The 22,453-nt window shown below is 39.1% G+C and overlaps 1 protein-coding gene across 1 annotated transcript in view; it reads right to left on the bottom strand.

Moving 5' to 3' along the window:
* Positions 1-5,593: 5,593 nt before the first annotated feature.
* The window catches only part of MCF2 (MCF.2 cell line derived transforming sequence), a 66,205-nt gene continuing 49,345 nt past the window's right edge, over positions 5,594-22,453 (bottom strand). Inside the window, exons 20-28 of the mRNA XM_021684959.1 lie at positions 20,516-20,608; positions 19,722-19,847; positions 18,832-19,053; positions 12,984-13,076; positions 11,773-11,851; positions 11,158-11,224; positions 8,615-8,724; positions 7,105-7,217; positions 5,594-5,638 (exon numbers count right to left, since the gene is read on the bottom strand). Of these exons, the coding sequence (XP_021540634.1) occupies positions 5,594-5,638; positions 7,105-7,217; positions 8,615-8,724; positions 11,158-11,224; positions 11,773-11,851; positions 12,984-13,076; positions 18,832-19,053; positions 19,722-19,847; positions 20,516-20,608 (948 nt within the window). The remainder of the gene's footprint in view (positions 5,639-7,104; positions 7,218-8,614; positions 8,725-11,157; positions 11,225-11,772; positions 11,852-12,983; positions 13,077-18,831; positions 19,054-19,721; positions 19,848-20,515; positions 20,609-22,453) is intronic.

Here is a 22,453-nt window from a genome sequence, read left to right as displayed (position 1 = left end):
ATCAGAAAGCTGGCCATGTTTACTTTCAAACTTAGCTTTTCAATGTAGAAAATGGAATCGGTGAAATTTGGGGGAAAATGTGATTCATTACAACTATTTGGCTTCTGAAAGCATTCATAGTGTTACTAGCTTAGATTTTATCTTATTCTAACAGATATAATTTTTTTTTTTTTAGAGAAGGAGAGGGGAGGGGGGAAGGGAGAGAGAGAGAGAGAGAATCTGAAGCAGGCTCCAGGCCCATGGTGGAGTCCGACGCAGGGCTCAATCTCACAACCCTGAGATCATGACTTGAGCTGAAATCAAGAGTGTGATGTTTAACTGACCGAGCCACCCAGGCGCCCCCTAACAGATATAAATTTTTAAAGTAGTAAAGTGCTCAATTCAGCATGTGGAACATTTCTTTCTATTTGCCCAATACTCTCTCTTTACAGTGAGTGCTTTTTCTGCCTTGTATAATACAAGAAAGAAATTGTTAACTGCTCAAAGTCGTGAAGATATTGTCCTGTGCTTTTAGAAACTTTGACTCTAGGTTTTATGTTTAGGTCTAAGATCCAACTCAAATTGCTTTTCATTTATGGAGTAAGATGTAGGGATGAAGGTTCATTTCTTTTACCATATGGATACCCAACTGCTGGAGCACCATTTGTTAAAACAGCCTTCCTCTCCCTATCCAGCTGACTTGGTACCTTGATTGAACATTCATCGATTATGTATATGTGGATCTATTTTAGGAATCTCTATTTTTCTATACTAACTCCCATACCACACTGCATTCATTACTGTAGCCTTATAGTTAGTCTTGAAATCGGGTATGTAAATACTCCAGATTTGGGGGATTCTTCTGTTCTGGATTTTTTGCCTCTCTGTATACATTTTAGAATAAACCTGTATTTTTTTTTTTTTTTTTCCAGAAGGGGCTGCTCAGATTTTGACTGCATGGACTCTAGAGATTGATTTGGGGACAATGGATTTCTTAACAACACTGAGACTTCCAATACTTAAACATGGTTTCTCTCTCCCTTTATTAGGTCCTGTTAAATGTATCTCAGCAGTGATTTGTGGTTGTCAGTATAGAAGCCTTAGATATCTATTGGCAGTCTACGGCCATACCACCCCAAACGCACCCGATCTCGTCTGATCTCGGAAGCTAAGCAGGGTCGGGCCTGGTTAGTACTTGGATGGGAGATATCTACTGGCAGATTTATTCCTATTTATTTTACAGTTTATATTACTAATGTAAATCGTATTATTTTTTGAAATTACAATTTTTTTTTCAGTTCTTTGTGGCCAGAATATAGAATTACAATTTATTTTGTATAATGATTATGTATACTATGGCCTTATAGAATTTACTTATTACTTCTAGTAGGGTCTTTTGTGTAGAGATTCCTTATGGTTTTGTACATATATATGGTCTGCTCAGCATGACAGTGCTGCCTCTTCTTTTCATTTTGTTTTCTCTCTTTATCTGAGGTATTGGCACTGGCTATAATGGAAATGGGGAGAGTGAGTATCCCTGGCTTGTTCCCAATCTCAGGGCAACAGCTTCCAATACTTCACCATTAAGTATGACGTTAGTTGTGGTTTTTCATGAGTGTACATCATCAGATTGAGGAAATTCCCTTTATTCCTCATCTGGTGAGAGTTTTTACCATGAAGGAGTATGGCGTTTTGTCAAGCGTTTTTGTGTATCTATTGAAATGATGACATAATTTCCCCTTATGTTATGTTAATATGGTGAATCACACTGATTTTTAAGTGTGTGATGCAAGTATTTAAACATCCAATTTGAAATAATTTGAATTTCTCTTATGCTTTCTTTTTGGTCCCATGTGTTCTTTGGAGGTATGTCATTTAATATCCAGATAGCTACAGATATCAATTCCTTTCTTTTTTTTAAGTAGGCTCTGCACCCAACGTGGGGCTTGAACTCACGACCCTGAGATCAAGAGGCACATGCTCTACCGACTGAGCCAGCCAGGTGCCCCCAAATATCAGTTTCTGCTATAATGCTTTTTAAGATTTTATATGATTGCACTCTTTTGAAATGTACTGAGACTTATTTTAATGACCCAGCATATGATCTATCTTGGTGAATGTTCCATGCATACTTAAAAGTAATGGTGTATTCTGCAGTTGTTGGCTGTATGTTTTAAGTAAATGTCAATTAGTTCAGATATGTCAGACTCTTCTGATTACTAATTATCTAAATAATTCAGCAATTCAATAAATATCTAAATAATTCAACACCTGGGGCTCCTGGGTGGCTCAGTCGGTAAAGTGTCCAACTCTTAGCTCAGCTCAGGTCTTGATCTCACGGTCATGAGTTCAAGCCCCACATTGGGCTCCATGTTGGGCATGGAGCTTACTTAAAAAATAATAATAATAATTCAACAACTGGTACAGAAAAACTTTGAAAGGTGATCCAGATTTAGACTACCTAAAAAAAAAAAAAAAACAAATAAGAAGTGACCCTCTTTGTGGGCTCCCATGTGTCCAGATATTTATATTTAGCCCTGTCACTTGTAGATTTTGTTTCATGTCATAAATGATATTCAGAACCAAAAAAGTTACTCCCGGTATATTAGATTCATTTCAACCCAGTGTACCATTACCCAGACTTCTAATACAAGTCCAAAACTAGGAATTCAAAGGAAATATGTGCGTATGATAATAATCTCGTTCACAAAAAAGTCTGTTTTCTTTTTTTGTGATACCTCTTTATAGATAGCTCAGTACTACTTAGGGGGAAAATGTACAAGAATACTGGGGCTTATTTCAAAATCCAGAAATTTTATGTATTAAGGGTTTGGTTGGGGTGCCTGGGTGGCTCAGTCATTAAGCGTCTGCCTTCGGCTCAGGTCATGATCCCAGCATCATGGGATCGAGCCCCACATCGGGCTCCCTGCTCAGTGGGAAGCCTGCTTCTCCCTCTCCCACTCCCCCTGCTTGTGTTCCTGCCCTCGCTATCTCTCTCTGTGAAATAAATAAATAAGATCTTTAAAAAAAAAAAAGTGGTTAATAGAAAGAAATATCAGATTAGCACTCATTGCTTCATACTACCTTCAGACATTAAGCCTTGGACATAGACACGGCTGTGTGTGTGTGCGCGTAGCTGAAAGCTACCATAAGGAAATAATGTGCTCTTAGAACTAGGTGAAAACACACTGGTAAAACATTCTTAGACATTAAGGCTGGTACCTTAAAAGCATATCATCAGTATTTAGTTCTGAAGGATCTCTTACAAGACACCACAGTATCTGAAACTCTCTTCCATACCTATCAACCTTGCAGGGAAAAATTTAACATGTTTTAAAAATCTTTCTTCATTAATTTAAAACCGTTAAAGGAAAATATTAAATCCTAGCAAACATAACAGGTTTGCAGCTCTGTTTCTAAGTGCAGAGAGGTTCTTACCCTATGTCAACTGCATCCTTGGTGGAGCTTTAAAAATTTTAGCCTTCAAACAAATAGTATACAGTCTGTTCATATTATACCTGTAACTTTGGCATTCCGAAACCTATAGTCACCGATTAAAATCTGCGCAGTGTTTCCTGGAATCAGACCTTCTTTTCTTCTGTTTAGATTTTTCACCAACCTAAATAATAAATGAATTAGTAGCCAACAATGGTAACATACAGTAGTAAAAAACAAATACATCGCATTACAGTTCAAATTTTCACAAAGCTATTGCATGTATTCAACAACTTTCATGACATTGTGCTTGAGTCCTTTGAGTAACCTACAAAGGACTTAGGTTACTAGCAAAAATGGTTATTACTTTAATGATCCGTCATTACTTTTCACCCTTGTGTGTATTCTTCCACCTTTAGGGTCAAAGTACACAGTCAATGTAGCATTTCAGTTAAAATTATTGACACAATGGAGACAGAACTATTTCACATAAACATTCCAAAAGATTTATGGAAGCTTCATTCAGTCCTCTTCCAAACAATATTTCCTTCCTGCTCTGGGTTCATTATAATTACACAGTATATTTGGCAGAACCATCTTTGCAATTGGTGCCATATGAAAAATGCATCAGAATACAACGGCAAGACTAAAAAGTCAATATTTGAATTGATAAAGAGAAGGGTGGCTATGTTGTAGAGTAGCAAAGCATGGTTCCTGGAAATAGTGAGCATTCATTAAAAATGTGATGAATTAATGAATGACTTAAATGACCAAATGTAGTATGATCTGTAGCCATTACAAAGCCAGATCTATCAGCTGAAATGTCTGAGCCAAAGGTAAACCACAAAAGAGCATGCAGACTCACAGCATTTCATTCTTTCAAAGCATTTTTCACTCACCAAAGGTTAACATTCCTTTCAGTGAGCTATATAGGCATAGCTGAAGCAATGAAAATGAAACACTGATAAGAAATGTGGTATTTCTGCTTCTTGCGACTGTATAACAAAGATACAAGTAAAGCAGAACATCGGATTAGATATCCGTATGCCCCTGGCAGAGGTCATCGTAAGCACTGAGAACACACCTACCATTGACCTTCAGCATCTTCATGGAGAAACTGAATGACATCTCCATTTCTAATCAGGAGGTCTTCTGGGTCCCTCTTCCTATAATCTGCTAGGGCTTTGTATTTGCCTGGAGACTGGAAGGTTGTTTTGAAAAATTACATTACAAATTTGCTTGTAAAAGAACTTGCATTAACTGCATGCTCTGTGACATAAAGAATGCACTCTTTACTTCAGTGGTAATAGGGGTGGTACAGCAGCTTAGGCAGGAATGAAGAAACACGGAGCAGAACATATGTTTATTTAACCTGAAGAATTCATTTTTATTCGCAAAAAGAGAATTACACAAAAAGTAACAGAGCATGACTAATTTAACTTATATGAATTATAAGCATAAACTCAGAAAAAGCCCAGCATGAAAATAATTTTTAAATACTGTTATTTGTAAACTATGCTCATGGAAAATTTATCTAGGCACATATTAAAGGCAGTGGCCCTGAACAAAGACCCACTAATGCCCTCAAAAGGATTTCTGGGATTTGTATCATTTTGCACAGGTAAAAATAATAAGCATGAAAACTCTGGGTCCAATAAAAGCATATTAAACCATACTGTTGTGCTTTACTTGGCCTTAATCTTTTGGCAGCTATAATGCGAACTTGATTTATTAATAAGCTAAATTACCCAAGGCACACTGATTGCACTTTGTTACAAAGTAGATAGAGAAGAAATAACTTTCAAGTCCAAAAATATTCTTTTTTAAGAGATTTTATTTTTAAGTCATCTCTACACCCAACATGGGGCTTGAACTCACAACCCTGAGATCAAGAGTCGCACGCTCCCCCGACTGAGCCAGCCAGGTGCCCCAAGTCCAAAAGTATTCTGAGATGAGGATTTTTCTAGCACAATATCTTACACATTGAATACGTGAATTTAAAAGGAGTACCGTGGCTAAAAATCTTTTAAATGAAAGAATTATGTGGCGTTGATTCTGTGCACATGCAAAGGAGTTAACCTGAAAACAATATCCACATCACTTGGGCTTAAATGTCTTTTGAGAAGTACTTTTATCAAATGGGCTGAGGAGCAGATAGGGAAGAGCTACCTGCCATTTCCTAGAGTAGCTTCATCGAATTAGGAGCCATCTCTGACACCGGCCTCTCCAAGGAAGGCAGCACCCATTCTTTCTTAGTTTTTGACTTGATAAAGTGAGGCTAAGACAACATCTCATTCCAACCTGTTTTGCTTTTTGGCTTTGGCGATATTTGGGGGGAGGGGCGTGGTACAGGTGGTAGGATCTAGAATGCACTGTATTGCTCTTTTGTATGTTTTCTTTAGTAGCACAAGTCAGGGAGTGACGGCAAGAAGAGAGAGCTTATGGGGTTTTCTACATTCCCATCCTCGAGGATTAAAATAGTCATCAACTCTGCATATTTGCTTTATTTTCTGACACCCGAGCTGGGAACATGCTGACTCAAGACCTGGCAGAAAACATTTAAACCCAAACTGGTTTCCTCTGATTTTCGGCTTGCATCTGAACAAGTGCCTCTCCCATCTTCAGACAGAATTCATGAGGGAAACCACCCTACACGTACGTATTATGCTCACTGTATTATTAAGAGAAAGAGTATTCTGTTACTTTTTTAAAGAAAGCATTCCAGAGTCGATGCTACGCAGCTTTGCGACTCCATTACACCAACATTAGAGCTGCCAAACTGAATGTGTTCCTCTGACGGGCACCAAGGAGCATCCCACCCTCCGAGCTGCTGACTTCAGAAAATTGCAGGTATACCCTAAACGGTCCTAACCCCCCCAAAATCTACTAGGATCCTAACCACACTGCACACTATTTCTTCTATCAGTTACCTTTACTCTAAAGCAAACTCCTTTAGTTTTACGGGGTGCTCCCTTGCTCTGTTAGGCCGATTTGGTATCACTAACACGTGTTTTGGCAGCCCACGAAAATATACTCCCCAGGGGCGCCTGGGTGGCTCAGTCGTTAAGCGTCTGCCTTCGGCTCAGGTCATGATCCCAGGGTCCTGGGATCGAGCCCCACATCGGGCTCCCTGCTCGGCGGGAAGCCTGCTTCTCCCTCTCCCACTCCCCCTGCTTGTGTTCCCTCTCTCGCTGTGTCTCTCTGTCAAATAAATAAATAAAATCTTTAAAAAAAAAAAAAAAAGAAAATATACTCCCCAGATGTTCTCAAGTAGTTTCATACGTGTAAAGTTTATTCCCTAGATTTGCCAATCTGGCATCTAAGCTGATTTTTAAAGTATAGCTGACTCTCCTTCGTTCTCTGATTTTATGTCCTATGCTTAGATTGAAAACACAGTGGTCAAGTTCAGCTAAAGATAAAACTGGTCGATATACAGAGACTGGAATGATGGACCATTTGTCTCATCAACTTCAGGAGGAGCACCACGTATAGCTCAAACGAGCTCTTGCAGACAGAAGTGCTTACTACTGAGTGTTCGTGGTAAGACTGGTTTCGAATCTTCTGGCGATGACATCTACCTAAATGACCTCGAGGACACGGACAGAAGATTGCCCCCACATGCCTGCCTACTGCATCAGTAATACTGCCCTGAGAGTTTTTATTTCTTTATTTGAATATGTCATCACTAACCATTAGGGGCCTTTCTTCTTCTTCATTGTCATTGTAAGAAGTGTAGAAATAGTTGCTTGACCATTCCTCGGGGTCTTCAGAGATTTCTGCAGGTGAGGACACCTGGGTCCAAACTATAAGAAAAACATGGAAGGGGGCAGTTACTTAATGGTGCTGGTCCAACACAGGGAGAGAAGTAAAACTATAATAATCAAGGCTGTCACCTTCAATGGTCCAAGAATATTATCTTTATATAATAAAACCTCTGATTAGCCTGCACTATTTTAGAATTTCTGAAATTTCAGAAAAGGCCTGGAATGTCATATGCTCCTTTTACTTTTTAGGATGGTTTCAAGTTGGAGTTGGTGGGACAGTTATCAAAAATAATAAGTTAAACAATGTTCCAGAGAATATTTACCCTTTCTTACAGAAAATAATCCCTTTCCCAAATTTTTTCTAGGGCATTTTTATCGGTCCTACTCAAATAGCACTTAGAACATCCTACCTAGTAATATTATTATCTTTAACTTGTCTTATCTCTCTTATTAGGCAGAGACCATGCGTTATGCATTGTATGTTCTCGAAGAGCCTTATGTGTAAGAGTTACTTAATTCATACAATATATTGAATTGACACAGATTAAGCAACCTAACATAGGCAGAGAATTAACAGAATCTCATCTTGGCCATACTAAACCATTCATGTTGTCTTGGAAAAGTCATGTCAGCTTTTTCTGATGTGGTTTCCTCATCTGTCAAATGAAGGTATTGGTACCAGGCTCTCTGCTGACTGCTCAGGGGGCCACCACGCAGATGACCCAAGGGCAGTGGCTTTCAGTTGACCAAGATTGTCACTTATTTCTCTTCAACGAGTAGAGAACCCCTCCAGACTCAGGCACCTTGCACTTCCCTAACAGTGATCACATTTAATTTTAATTGCTTGCTGAATTCTCTTCCTCCCCTCCTGGCTTCGGATGGCAGCTGAGTGTCTCTTAATTAGACTGTATGCCCAAAGCTCTGCACAATTCCCGGCACCTGGGCTGCGTTCTATTTGTTGAATTAAACACCTTGTTTGAAATCAGCTTAAATGAGATAAGGTGCAAAAGAAAAAAATAAATATTCCAGCTGTAAATGACTCTTCTCTATTCATAACAGCTATGGTGTATGGGTCTTGTTCATCTCTGCACTATATAGCAGGGGTTCCCCCACACTTGAGCATGCATCAGAAAGAATCACATGGAAAACGTGTGAAATCACAAATGGCGGGGCCTCACTCCCAGAGTTTCTGTCTCAGGTCTGGGGCAGACCCAGAAAATCTGCCTTCCTGACAAGTCCCCACGTGATGCCCCCCCCCCCCCCTGCAGTGCCCACCAGAGTATCTTGCATATGGAAAACAAAAGAGCCTTATAAAAATGGCTTCGCTCTGGTTTCTTTATACAAAGGTAAGAGAGAGGTAGATTTCCCGAGCTAACAATGGCAGAAAACAACGTGCACAGCCATGGGCCTCGCCTCCCTGGGGCGGTTACGCATACTTGTGTTAGCTTCAGCTGGAACCGATGCACCTGCCTCCCGGACTTCCACCAGAGCGCCACTGGGTTCTGGCTCGGTTTCCTCGGCTCCCAGAAAAGATCCGTGCTGCCTTCTGAAATAGTAAATGTGTAAAAATAAGTGAGCTTTTATCCAGTTTAAGAATAACAAGACATTAAAAATGGTATTTTTTCCCCACTGATACCGTATGTTAGGAACATGCTCTGAGAATCATTCAAACACAGCTGATTTCCCCCTTCATTTAAGTCTGTAGAATGATAGTTCACAATATAACAAAAGTTTAAATTTTAGGCTCCAAGCCAGCAAGGTCTCTCTTTAATATGCAAGGAAAAAATGCCTTCTGGACCCACGGCAGTTATATTGTTTAAAATTCCTATTGTGTGTTGTATTATATACTTGAAATTTGCTAAGAGGTAGATCTTTTTTTATTAATTATTCTATTGTTTATTGTTGTTAGCCTTTGCTTTTATTTTTTTTAAGAGGTAGATCTTAAGTGGTCTCACCACACACACACACACACAGAAGGATGGCTGGGCTTAATGATTCACAATGCACATGTATATCAAATCAGGTTTTACTCTTTAAAGATATACAAGTTTTAAGTGTCAACTATAATTCAATACAGTTGGGAAAATGTAAACAAAAAAATCCCATAAAAAGAGGAATGTATTGGTTCATGTAACTGACTGGATTAATGCTGAACACATACGGATCCAGGTGCTTAAGTAATGTCATCAGGAATCTGTTTCAGCATTGCTTTTTCTCTGTGTAGGTTCCCATCTCTGCTTCCCCATTCCCCCAGTCACATGTGGAAGGAGAAATGGCCCTAAGCTCAGAGGCTTAATAGAACTTTTCATTTCAAAGAACAAAACCTCCTTCCTGATAGCTCCGATAAAAGTTGTGGCAATGCCCATCGTAGCCTAGGTCGGACTACATGTCCATCCCTGAACTAGGAGAAGATAATAGTCTGGTCATCTGAGCTATATGGGCTGAATAGAGCAGAGAAGGTTCTTGAAGGGAAAATCAGAAAGCTATAAAAAAAAAAAATCCCTGTTGCTTGCTGTATGATCTTTTAACCTCAATGAATTAGGTAAGGTGTATATAAATGTCACTGAAACCTTAATCTGATTAATACTGTTGGGCTGTATCACCTACTGTAAAGTCAATTACTGTATGAAATCTAAAGACTTTCCTTCCGTGATCTATGACAAAAGATTGAGTATTGTGATTCTGGAAGATAAAGACTTCCACTGTGACTTTTAAATGATTTTCCTAAAGCCCCAGATGGGACCAGCACACTTTGATCCTGATTTTTAGCTACCTCTGAAAGGTAGTATGCAACAAAGAGAAAAAGAGTATTTTTATTTTATTTTAAAATTTTTTAAAGATTTTATTTATTTGAGAGAGAGAGTGAGAGAGAGAGAGAGAGCACAAGCTGGGGGTAGGGGCGGAGGGAGAGGGAGCAACAGACTCCCTGCTGAGCAGGGAGCCCGACTCAGGGCTTGATCCCAGGAGCCCAGGATCATGACCTGAGCCGAAGGCAGACACTTAACTGACTGAGCCACCCAGGCGCCCCTTTATTTTAATTTTTTTTAAAAGAGTATTTTGGGGGGGCAGCTGGTGGCTCAGTTGGTTAAGCTTCCGCCTCTTGATTTCGACTCAGGTCATGATCTCAGGGTCATGAGACTGAGCCCCGTGTCAGGCTCTGCACTCAGCATGGAGTCTGCTTAAGGCTCTCTCTCCCTCTCTCCCTCTCAGAAAAAACAATCGTAAAAAATTATTTTTAATAAACCATTCAATGATCCCTATATCATGCAGATGCTGCATGGTGAATTTCTGTGCAAAGGCTTTGGAATCAGTGTGGGGATTCTTTCTGCATATATGCACATGATCTATGGGCAACTCCGTCTTTTAGGATTCCTAGAGGCAGAATATGAAGACATCTCTAAACCAGCAACAGTGCTATCATTTAGGGCCGCTACCTTCCTCAAAGATTTCACGGTTGTATGCAGGCACAGTGCCCTCCCAGGACCCATACCTCCTCTCTGACCACATAGAAAGAGAGGCCAAGCTGCCAGCCAGTGGTCTCCATCTAGGGACAGTGGAGTTGTGGGGCCAGCAGTGACTGCCAGTCCTTCATCACTCGTACCACTCTCTTTCTCCAGTCAGATGGGAGGTGACCAAAAATATTTTGAAGAGAAAATCTTGAGAGTGCAGCCACTTTTCACCTACATGCCCCTCCCCCCAGGATATACCGAGAACAAAGCATTTGTGATCATGTTTAAAAATTAGCCCAAACTCTCGTATTATTTTTAACATCAGGGGGAACAATGGGATAATGATTAAGGACTATCAGGCTCCAAGTATAAGGACAGAGCTGAGAAGATGATGCTTTTAAGGAACCTGATGAGTTATTGCTAAAAGGGAGGGTAGTCTGTGTCCGAACTACTTGATAATGACGTTGACTCCTGTACATATGGAAACAGAAGATTGCAGGAGTGATATTTCTTAAAGAATAATCACTTACTCATCATTCCGCTGAGAAGAAAGCTGATCCTGTTCTGTTAACGGATTATGTTGCTTTCGTTTTTTAACTGTGAAAGAAAACAAAGCTTCTGAAAGCATCATTGAGAAGCCACACTTCTTCCTTGGAAACCAATGTCCTTCACATGTGCAAGTGCATGCACACACACACACACACCATTCCTGTTAAGAGTTAACCTTCGCAGGCTTGAAATAACCAGACGAAAGGCCAGTCTGGATTTCAAATATGGAAAAGGACTGAACTGTGTAATATTTTATCAAGAAATTCAGGCTTATAACCATCACCATGCCAACACTACCAAGCACTGATTCCTTGAGGTCCTTGGTAGAGTTGACTCATAAGAAGGGCTTAGAATTAATTTAACACAGTTCGTTTGCTGTATTATTTTGCAACTGCTTCTCAAGCACCAGAGTTCCCTTTCTACTGTAAAGTTCATTTTCCAAAATAGTTTAAACAACCCCTTGAATCTTGATCTTCTTCTAATTAGTTTAACAAACCCTTTCGTTATAGTCTAAAGTAAGTATCAGCCCCATTCCCTGTACCAATTATCACAAAAGCTGAGTCAATGAGCTGTCACTGTACTTATTCTGAAATTACCTGTCATAAGTTCCTGTTGTTTCAGCAAAATGCTTCTTATTTCTTTTAACCATGTCATCTTCACGTCTACGTTTGGAGCCTAAGGATTTTAAAAGGGGAGGAGGGGAGGACATGTTTCCTTTGAAAAAGAACCCTTTATAATGAAATAAACGTCACTATGTATATCAAGCATGATCTACATCCTAAACCACTATATTCAAGCTCTGCCATTTTGCTTCTTAAAACTTCTAAGAAGCAAGTAAGTAGCCATCGGTTAGATGAAATAATAGTCAAAACCATTTCGAAACTGCCCTTAAAAAATAATGCTCAGAGAAAAAGTGAAATATAACCTAACTTCTTGTTTCTTTGTAGGAGGGTTCCTTTATTTTTTTATTTATTTTATTGGGGGGGGTCCTTTTAAAACTATAAATGCTTTTTATGTCTCATTTTGGTAAGATAAAACAAGTTCTCCTGTTTCTGAAAAGACAATCTGCTGCAATCTTGATAACTTACAAGGTTGTAGAAGGAGAGCAAGAAGTCTTATATCTAAATCAAGCCAAGAAAATGTGTTTCTATGGATTCTAATCACCTAATACAGAATTAAAACAAAGAAAAAACACTGAGCACTTTCGACAGGGTAACAGCACATTCGCCGGTCACAAGTCCTGATACAAATACTTATTGAGATGACAGCATCCTCTGGAAATTTTCTCATTCCTCTCCCCTTCCCTGAAACAGGTTGGACCGTACAGCACATCAGGCCAGGACTTTAAGCATATTTTTATTTTTTTTCATCATGATAAGTGTAGTCTTAAGCATATTTTTTAGAGACAAGGATCAAATGTGAACTGTCCCATCCCTGTGTCCCGCATCAGAATGCCAAGCACAAGAGGAACCCAGAACCATTCTCAATTGGTAACTCTAGAAACCTGATGGGGACAGAGGAGCCATGTTCTTGGCTATCAAGCTAGAGTCGATAAGTATCCTGGTGTAGTTGTAAAACCTCAAAGCCCTAGACAGCCCCAAAGGCACTTCTCAAGTCAGAGAGAACATGTGCTACCAGAAAACTGTGTAACTGCTTCACAAAGATTATTAAATAATCTTTAAGTGATCTAGATGAAAGGAATGAGAATTTTTATAATAACGTAACCAACATTGTTTTTGGTTGCAAATTCAGACTTTTGTGTCTTAACACAGGTTATGGTTTCTAGAATAATATTTCAGTGACCAACCTGGACAATATAAACTTCTTCCTTGCCAGCATACCAGATTTCAAACTTGCGGTTATCACCTTTTACATATTCGGTGATGCCAACTTCATCCATCTGTAATATTTTGGTCAAAATTTTCATGAGCGTTTTACTTGGAATATGAGATTACATTAAATCTACCCCCCCATCATCTTCTAAGTGAACCAGAATTTCTCACTTGGCAAAATACACATTTTATATTCAAGAATATGAAATGATAAATACAATCACAGCCCTATTTAAATGTTTTCACTGAACCATGCACTTATAGCAGAGATTACATGCTCCATTCCAGTGATCGAAACAAATGTCATAAATCTGAACATCCAACTAGTCCCCCTATGATTGAATCCTACTATAAATTAACTGCACACAATTAAAACAAATTATCATGTCAAACACAGGACTAAAATTAAACATCAATAAAAAAGCTCATCCAAAATTAAGTTAAATGGTTACTTTTAAAAATCATTTGTCAGATAAATTTATCTTATAGATCATTACTTATCTCTATAGAAGTTTTATAAGTGACAAACATCCAATTTATGGGGTGGGGGAAACCAGCTGGGTATACAAGGCTCTCCTCTATTTCTACCAACCTCTCAGCTTCTCTAGAAAACAAATGATCTGTCATAGGAGAGTGAGATCTTGTAGCCAGTGAAATTTTTATACGCAATATCCCTTCCTTACCATGATTTTTCTTCTCTGTATGATTGTGCAGAGCACAAACTCTTCCATTTTCTTTCATCCTGTGCTGCTAATAGCTTGGTTAATTCCATTTTGAGCAATTTCCTTCCCTCATACACACATTCTCTTTTAGTCCTCTTCTGCCTCCTCTCTTCGTTCAATTCCAGTCTAATTATCTAAAGGAATATCTCACTCTCTGTTCCACTAACAAGCCCTCCAAACGGCCCTAACTGGAGCTGATAAGCATTAAAAGTACTGCTAGTGAGATCGCATAGCCAGGGAAAGAAAAGGGATTGTGCTTAGAAATGAAAGGAGATCTATACATACAAGAGTCTCTGACACCTATCCTGAATGTAATCAGCAGTGACTTCCAGAATCTCCAAAAATATCTTCATATTCCTACTCAACTGCTCTAGCTAAACCTACTCTTGCTCCAGCATCAGGATTTAAGATAAATAATAATCTCATGTTCAATCTCTAGTTCAATTGTGTTTCAACACATACTTTTCTCTCGGTAGCATAAGATGGATAGTGTGCAGGGCTCTGGAGTCTGAGAGGCCTGGGTTGGAACTTCATCACTGACCATTAGGAACTCTGTGTTCTGGTGCAGAGTGCTTAACCTTTCTGAACTACGGTTTTCTCAACTATAAAATGGGAAGAATACCTACTTCACAGAGTTTATTAAGGGATTAAATAGCTTGCATTAAATGCCTAGATCATATAATGAGCTTTTTTAAGTATATGAGTTTGCTTTCTAAACTTTCCCTTATTTGAATTGCAAAACAGTTTTGTGATTTTTCATTGCATACACAGAGCACATCGTTATAGATTAAATGAGCTTTTTTGAGTTACCCTGGAAATCTAACCATGATGTCTATCAGACAATACTGTCCTGAGTTCCAAATGATTCACTTACTTCTTCCACTGGAATACAGTCCATTTGTATTTTGTGGATGTATATATTTTCTCAAATAACAAACTATAAAGGTTTTATTGAAAGGCTTTTAAATGTTATTAAATGTGACTATACCATGAAATGTTCACTATACCATGAAATTCACTCAGTTTTAGAATCTAGAGGCAGTTAAAGGTCTAACTATATGAGTATAGTTATATAATATACTATATAACATATTATAATAAAATAGCAAGATAACAAGGCTGATTCTATAGTCACATCCTAATTGTGGCCTCTGCCTTATCTTTCACATTTTCATTGATATTCCTGGTAGCTATGAATATAAATGCTTTATTATAAAGCATTTGATCTGAAGACATCTTGTTAAAAGTCACCCAGGGGGTCAAGAACTCTGCAGTTATGACCAACAACTACCAATCTTAAGACTTTTATTTCTATCTCTGGAATAGAGTTTATTTACTTCTTGGATTAGTATAATTTTAAAAATTGACTTTGAATCACATTAACAAAAAATATAGCTACACTTAAGTGCTACGAAGCAGTTAGAAGCAAGATACTGTGTATAAACCAGTCACGTGGCTCTATCTTAAGAACAGTTTCTGAGACCAGAAAGAGTAGAAAGAAAAAGAGGATCATAATAGAATACAATTTATGAAAATTAAACTAGATGTACACAGAACATTAATATGCATTTAACAAAAACACACAAACTGAAGGGCATACATCAAATAAATTAGAATGGTTGCTAGAGGGGTAGAGAGGAAATTAAGTGTGGAGAATAAGGAATGAAGGAAGGAGTAAAAGAAGGAATGAACAAAACACAAGGCCTTTCAGCAGGGTACAGTAATTAAGAGCATGGACTCTAGAACCATCATCCTGGGTTTGAATCTGTGCTGCGCAGCTTACTAGCTATGTGCTCTTGGACAAATTACTCACTTCTCTGGAACTTGGCTTTCCCATCTTCAAAATGGGGTTAATAATAGTTCCTACTTCATATAAAGTTGCTATGTGGGTTAAATGAGTTAACATTGCTATTTATAAACACTTAGAAGAGTTTCTAGCAAATAGTAAGCACTGTGTGTATGTTTATTAAGTTAAAAAAAAAGATGATAATAAATGCATGAACTGAGGAATCCAAAGAACTCAAATCTTGGCATTTGACTGTGACCTTAGGGCCTTTCCTTGGCATAGAGGTGGCCGACTTAAAATACAGCATGCAATCATCAGGCCATGGGGTTCTAGCCTGATAGGATGAAGTCAAGACAAGAGTCCACTAAAAGGGACAGGGAAGCGGTTCAGCAGTGGAGAGCATTCTGCATCCATCCTCTCTACCAAGAAGAAAACTCTGAAACCAGTAACCCTGATGGTTATGTCACACACTGACTAGTATTGCTGGCCAGCATTTAATCCTGGAATCTCACAATATGAAAGCAAGAGGGTAAGCAGAGTGAGGCTTAAGAAGTCCACCAAACTTCCATCTTTCTCTGTCAGCGGAATCACCATTTTCCTAGTACACCTGGTCTACATCTTTGCAGGCATCACTGAATAATCTTTTTTTTTTTTTATTAGAGAGAGAGAGTACAAGCAGGGGGAGCAGCAGGTAGAGGGAGAGGGAGAAGCAGGCTTCCTGCTGAGGGATGTGGGACTCGATCCCAGGACCCCGGGATCATGACCTGAGCCGAAGGCAGATGCTTAACCGTCTGAGCCACCCAGGCGCCCCCTGAATAACCTTTCTTATTAAAAATGCTAGGCGTGGGACGCCTGGATGGCTCAGGTAATGATCTCAGGGTCCTGGGATCGAGTCACTACATCGGGCTCCCTGTTAAGCATGGAGTCTGCTTCTCCCTCTCCCTTTGCTGCCCCCCGCCCCGGCTCATGCGTGCTCTCTCTCTCTGTCAAATAAATAAAATCTTTAAAAAAAATGCTAGGCATTTTTGGGAAACCAAAGAAAAATCACACTGATTTTTGTTCCTTCAACTGTCAGGTATTATTTCTTTCCTGTATCTAGTAAGTCACCAAGCCCATCTGTCCACCTTCCACTGAAATGTGTCTTGCAACTATCCCACCGTTACCATGGTAACCATTATAGTTTGAATTCTCATGACTTAGTACCCTCTTTCCAGTCCTTCCTTACTCTATTGTACTTTAGAAACATTCTGTTGCCCATAATTGTGACAAATTAAAGGTAAAAAAAAAATCAATACACACTGGAGATACTACATCTGGTATTGACTAGGTCACTCCACAAATATGAAGTTAACCAAATGCATTTGGGTCCAACATGCCTATGGAGGTCAAGTCTCTTCCCCAGAAACAGATATATAGACAGCAAGAGATCTAAACCCCAGCTGAGGTCAACTATAAAATCTTGGTTCTCTGTCAATGTTTATTAGAGACATAAAATAGACCAATGGAGATTTTGGGGACGTGGAGGTGGGTTGCTAATAGCAAAGGAGCAACTGGGCATCTGTTGTAAAAACAGCAAGTTTTAAGGAAACGTGACAGCAGGGCAAGTGGACAGTAGGAAGAAGTCTGAGACATAACTCTGGGCAGGAACTTTGTTACGAACAGCATGGGACTGTTGACCTTCTGGGGAGAAACAAAAGCAGGGCCTGCTTATCTGGTAGACTCCTGACACAAACACCTCAGGACACATTGCTTGTCCTCTTTATCACTGCTGGCTGAAAACGTCATCAATTTGCAAATGGCTGCCAACAATGAAAGAACACGCTCATAAAAAATGACTCAAGCGATGGTGGTTGGAGAATCGAGGTAATAGTTTTCTCTATGTTCCAATTTTTCTATAACCACTATTATGTTGATTTTACACTTTATTTTTTTTAAGGTTTTATTTTTAAGTAATCTCTACACCCAACGTGGGGCTCAAACTCACAACCTCGAGATCAAAAGTCGCACACTTCACTGACGGAGACAGCCAGGCACCCCCGGATTTTACAATTTAAAACTTGAAAGATAAAATTAACTAGGATATAAATAATATCAAATTCGCCAGCTATAGGTTTGTATGAATTGGAAGTTCCTCTTGTCAAATGTCAAAACCTGCTGGGAATATCACTGGATTGCCAGTGACTCCCTCAAACAACGCTGACCTCATTTTAATACCAAACTAGTATTAGGACAAAAGGACAGTTTGGGTTATAGGAGAGAAGTTATAGGAAGGAAGGAGATGTGGGCAGGATTCAGCTGTAGGTGGCTTTGGACACCCAGGAGGGAAAGGGCTAAGGAATGGAGGAGGGATACAAAAAGAAAGGTGGGACTATGCTAAGCACAAAAGTTACCCACTTTTATTTATTTATTTTTTAAAGATTTTATTCATTTATTTGACAGAGAGAGAGAGAGCACAAGTAGGCAGAGAGGCAGGCAGAGGGAGAGGGAGAAGCAGGCTCTCCACTGAGCAGGGAGCCCGACATGGGGCTCGATCCCAGAACTCTGGGATCATGCCCTGAGCCGAAGGCAGCCGCTTAACAGACTGAGCCACCCAGGCACCCCAAAAGTTACCCACTTTTAAATTGCGTGGAGAAAAAAGAAGAAACTCCTTCCTCATCTCTCCCATACAATAAAGGCTCCCTGCTACCAAGACCATCAACTCTACCCAGTACCACTGGTAAGAGAGTGCTCATGGGAGAACCTGGGTCATTTCAAGTGCCTGGGATTGGAGTGAGAGAGGAAAGGAAGGAGGTAAGGCTCTACTCTCCCTCACTCTTATTTCAAAAGTTCTGTGTTACCTGATTTCAACACAAGACGTCTGCTTAAGCTTTTGTGGGCTGGAGGTGGATGAAGCAGGTGAAGGGGGTTCAAGGGTACACATTTCCAGTTATAAAATAAGTAAGTCCTGGAGATGGAATGCACAGCATGGTGACTTTCACTAACAATACTCTATTGCATATTTGAAAGTTGCTAAGAGAGTAGATCTTAAAAGCTCTTGTCACAAGAAAAAAAAATTGTAACCATGTGTGGTGATGGATGTTAACTGGATTTACTGTGGTGATCGTTTTGCAATATATACAAATATCACATCATTATGTTGTACACCTGAAATGAACATAGTGTTGTATGTCAATAATACCTGAATAAAAAGATTTTAAAAAAAGGGGTACACAACTAAAGTATAAAACCATTCATTTCACTTGCAAAGGTGTACAAACTTTATATATATATATATATATGAAATAATATTATGTTACACAATTTAAATTGTCTTACTTTCAAACAGTGCTTAAAACTGTATGACGGGTATCTATCAGAACCTTCTCCACTTTCAACACGCCTCTTACAAAAAACGATGGCTTTTTCATACAAGAAGAGATGCCGCTGCATTGGTTTGAATCTAGCAAAATCCTTCATTTTTGTAGCGCCTTTCTTGTGTCCAATCCAAACACTGAATGCGCCCTGCATTATCATCTTGCCCAGTTCATTTAAGTTTCCCTATGAAGGAAAATCAACACTCATCAGTACAAAGCACAGCTACATTCAGACCTCTGCCATCAACATGATACTGTTTAGCATGAGCCACTAAAACCCTGAAATGCAATTTGTACAGGTTTTACAATTTTATTCATCATAACTGTTTACATTAACACATGCCCTGTGTCACACAGGTACAAAATTACAGTGGGAACGAGAGACAGAAGAAACCTCCTTTTCCCTGGCTTCCTATCTCCATGTGGACTCTTTCAACTAGGGTAGCTCTGCCCATCTCCTCAAACCTGACTGGCGACTGACATCTACCAGAGCAAGCATCACAACTGGGCAGAGCTTACTCTAAAGACTTGATTTTTTTTTTCCACATTTATCTTGGATTAGGGCAAGCAGCAATTCTGGGACAATACATCTCCTTAGAAGACCCCAACGGTTCCTTCAATCAGGGTATCTCAAGGCTGGAGCTGGAGGTAGGCTTTTAGGGACAAGGGCATATCACAAATCCATTTGGCTGCTGATCTGAAGCCAGTTCTTCATCTAGCACTGTCAATAATGCTGACATTTGGATCTCCATTTTTCTGCCCTTTTTATTTCTCACTTGGTTCCAGGAGACAAAGAAAGAGCTCTTAACATGTTTACCCACAAAACTGCAACAAGCATTAAAATTTACTCACAATATAGCCATTTATTGCAATCTGATGCATAGAGTCATTAACTGACTTCAGTAAATCCAGCATTGTGTCAAGTGCCTCCTTTAATTGTTCAAACCCTTGGCAGCCTTTGCTATATTTCAGTAGCTCCTGTAATTAGAAGTCAAGAATTAAACTTAATATCAGGCAGATATTAATAGCTGGAGAAAATGAATACATTTTTGGCTAACATGCTTTCAAGGAGGAATCTAAAGACAATGTCATTTTTGGAGTCATATCTTTCATTTGCTATTTGTCACATTAACCCTCTATTTTAAAAACTGTGTCAAAATTTGGGAAGAAATGGAATAGTGACTAAACAGTATCAAGTAAAGGGCACTCAGTGCTCTTGGAGCTGCAGAAAAACAGCCATTAGGACACACTAGAGATTGATTTTTAAAATAATTACACTTTTTTGGCCCTCCAAATGCAACAATTTGTTTTCTTTGTTTTGCATAGACCATAGAACGTGGTGAACATGTATAATATTTGTTTAGTTAATGATCGTAAAAGTTCTGCATTCGTTATGCATACATCAACGTAACTTGTGTGGATAATTAAATAGCTAAAAAGACTCTAGAGAGTCTCTGCTTACATCTAGGCATCGGGCACTTGATCGCCACAGTGAAGGAGGAAGCATGCTGTTAACTCCAGCCTTCCCATTCACTGAGCCTCCCTGCTCCTGGGGCTTCCTCACCAGCCGCTTCCTTTTTAATGGCTTTGCCACATCTGACCCACAGCAGTAAGTAAAGAAAGAAACAAATGCTTCGCGTAATTACCTTTAACAGTAACTGATATTTAGTGATTCGCTGCACGGGTTTGAGTAAATAGGAATCCAGACCAAGTCTGTGTTTTAATTTTCTTTGACATTCCTGTCATTAAAATATAATTATCAGTAAATTTAAATTAAGACATGTACCTGTGAAAATGCCAAGTGTACACTGATTAGACCCAATGCACGCAGGTTTCTTACATCTCAAGGAAAATCTACCAGGAAAGCCGCTGTTACGGACCGTATGGAAATTATAAGCGGCCATAAATGTAAAAAAAAAAAACTACTGTAAACATTATTTCAAGGATTTGAGAGGTAGAAAATGCTAAAATTTCAAATACAAATAAGTTTTTACATAAAATGCACATTGATGTGGAATGCTTGAAAGATGAGAAAACAATGAATGGCCAGAGATGAACATGATTAATGAAACATGACTAAAAATGTATTTAAGAAAATTAACAAAAGGCTCAGCTCCACAGGCCAAGGCCCAGAATATAAATCAAACTGGGTATGAGAGGGAGGTTTTTTTTTTTAATATCACAAGAAAAATACAGACCTCATCAACTGGTGCTATAGTTCATCTGATTATTGGCTCAATGCCATGATAAATATAAGGGTCGTGACTTTGGGTCCTGGGAACGCTGTAGGGTCCATAATGACAGCAAGATGGGGCCGATTAGGATGAAATGTGCATTTAAGAACTACAGAACGCAAAGGGAGTAGGAGAGGATATACATGTGTAAGATCTGGGACCTGCCTCTGGATATGGATAAAAAACAATATACAATCTAATTCAAACAGTTAGGGGGCGTCTGGCTGGCTCAGTCAGTGGAGCATATGACCCTTGATCTCGGGATTGTGAGTTTGAGCCCTACGTTGGGTGTAGAGATGACTCAAAAAAAAAAAATAAAATCTTTAAAAACAATTCAGTTAGCAACTTATGGTTAAAGATCATGGACTGATACATGCATGTAGCTCTCCTCACTCATGAAGCCCAACTAAAATGATTTTTAAGAGTCATTTTTACAAGACAAAACCCAAAGTTACAAAGATGGGAGAGGAAAAACCATCGACCAAATCTGGAACCTGGAAACCAAACTGACAGGTGGTAAGCAAGTGAGCACGCTAGAGAAAAGTGAATCTCAAGCTGACAGAGGGAAAAGCTAAGGTACAACTAACTCAGTTTCCCCCTCCCTCCACAAAGAGTCCAGAATCACAGACATCAAGTACCCCTGAAAGTGAGAGATGAAGGTGTGTTTGAAAAAAATATGGTCGTTGAAAGTCTGTTTAAGAAGTAGATAACTGTGTAAGACTGATGAATCACAGACCTGTACCCCTGAAACAAATAATACATAATATGGTAATAAAAAAATAAAGAAGGAAAAAAATAAATAAAATAAAATAGATGTCTAGGAAAAAAAAGAAGTAGATACTGGGGGAGGGGGCTAAAAAAGTAGATACTAACAAGTGTTGGTGAGAGAGTGGAGCAATCAGGACCCTCATACACTACCAGAAGGAATATAAAATGGTACAGCAACTTTGGAAAACAATCCAACAGTTCTTCAAAAAGTTAACAGAGAGTTACCAAACGACCCAGCAATTTCATACCCAGGTATATGGCTGAGAGAAATGAAAATATATGTCCACAGAAAAAACTTGTACACAAGAGGTGGAAAAGAACCAAATTACCATCAACTGATGAATGGGTACATAGAAGGTCAAATACCCATACAATGGAATGAAGAACTGATAACATGCTACAACGTGGATGAACTGCAAAAAAACGATGCTATGTGAAATCAGTCAAACACAAAAGATCACATATTTTGATTCCATTTATATGAAAGTTCAGAACAGGCAAATCTAGCAAGATAGAAAGTAGCTTATTAATTGCGAAGGCTGTAGGGGTTGGAGGAATGTCGGAGGTGTTTACTAAAAGGTA

Source organism: Neomonachus schauinslandi, chromosome X, assembly GCF_002201575.2.
Source record: "Neomonachus schauinslandi chromosome X, ASM220157v2, whole genome shotgun sequence".
Classification (NCBI taxonomy): domain Eukaryota; kingdom Metazoa; phylum Chordata; class Mammalia; order Carnivora; family Phocidae; genus Neomonachus; species Neomonachus schauinslandi.
The sequence above is the reverse complement of the archived record's forward strand: the minus strand, read 5'-3'. Positions and strand labels throughout refer to the sequence as shown.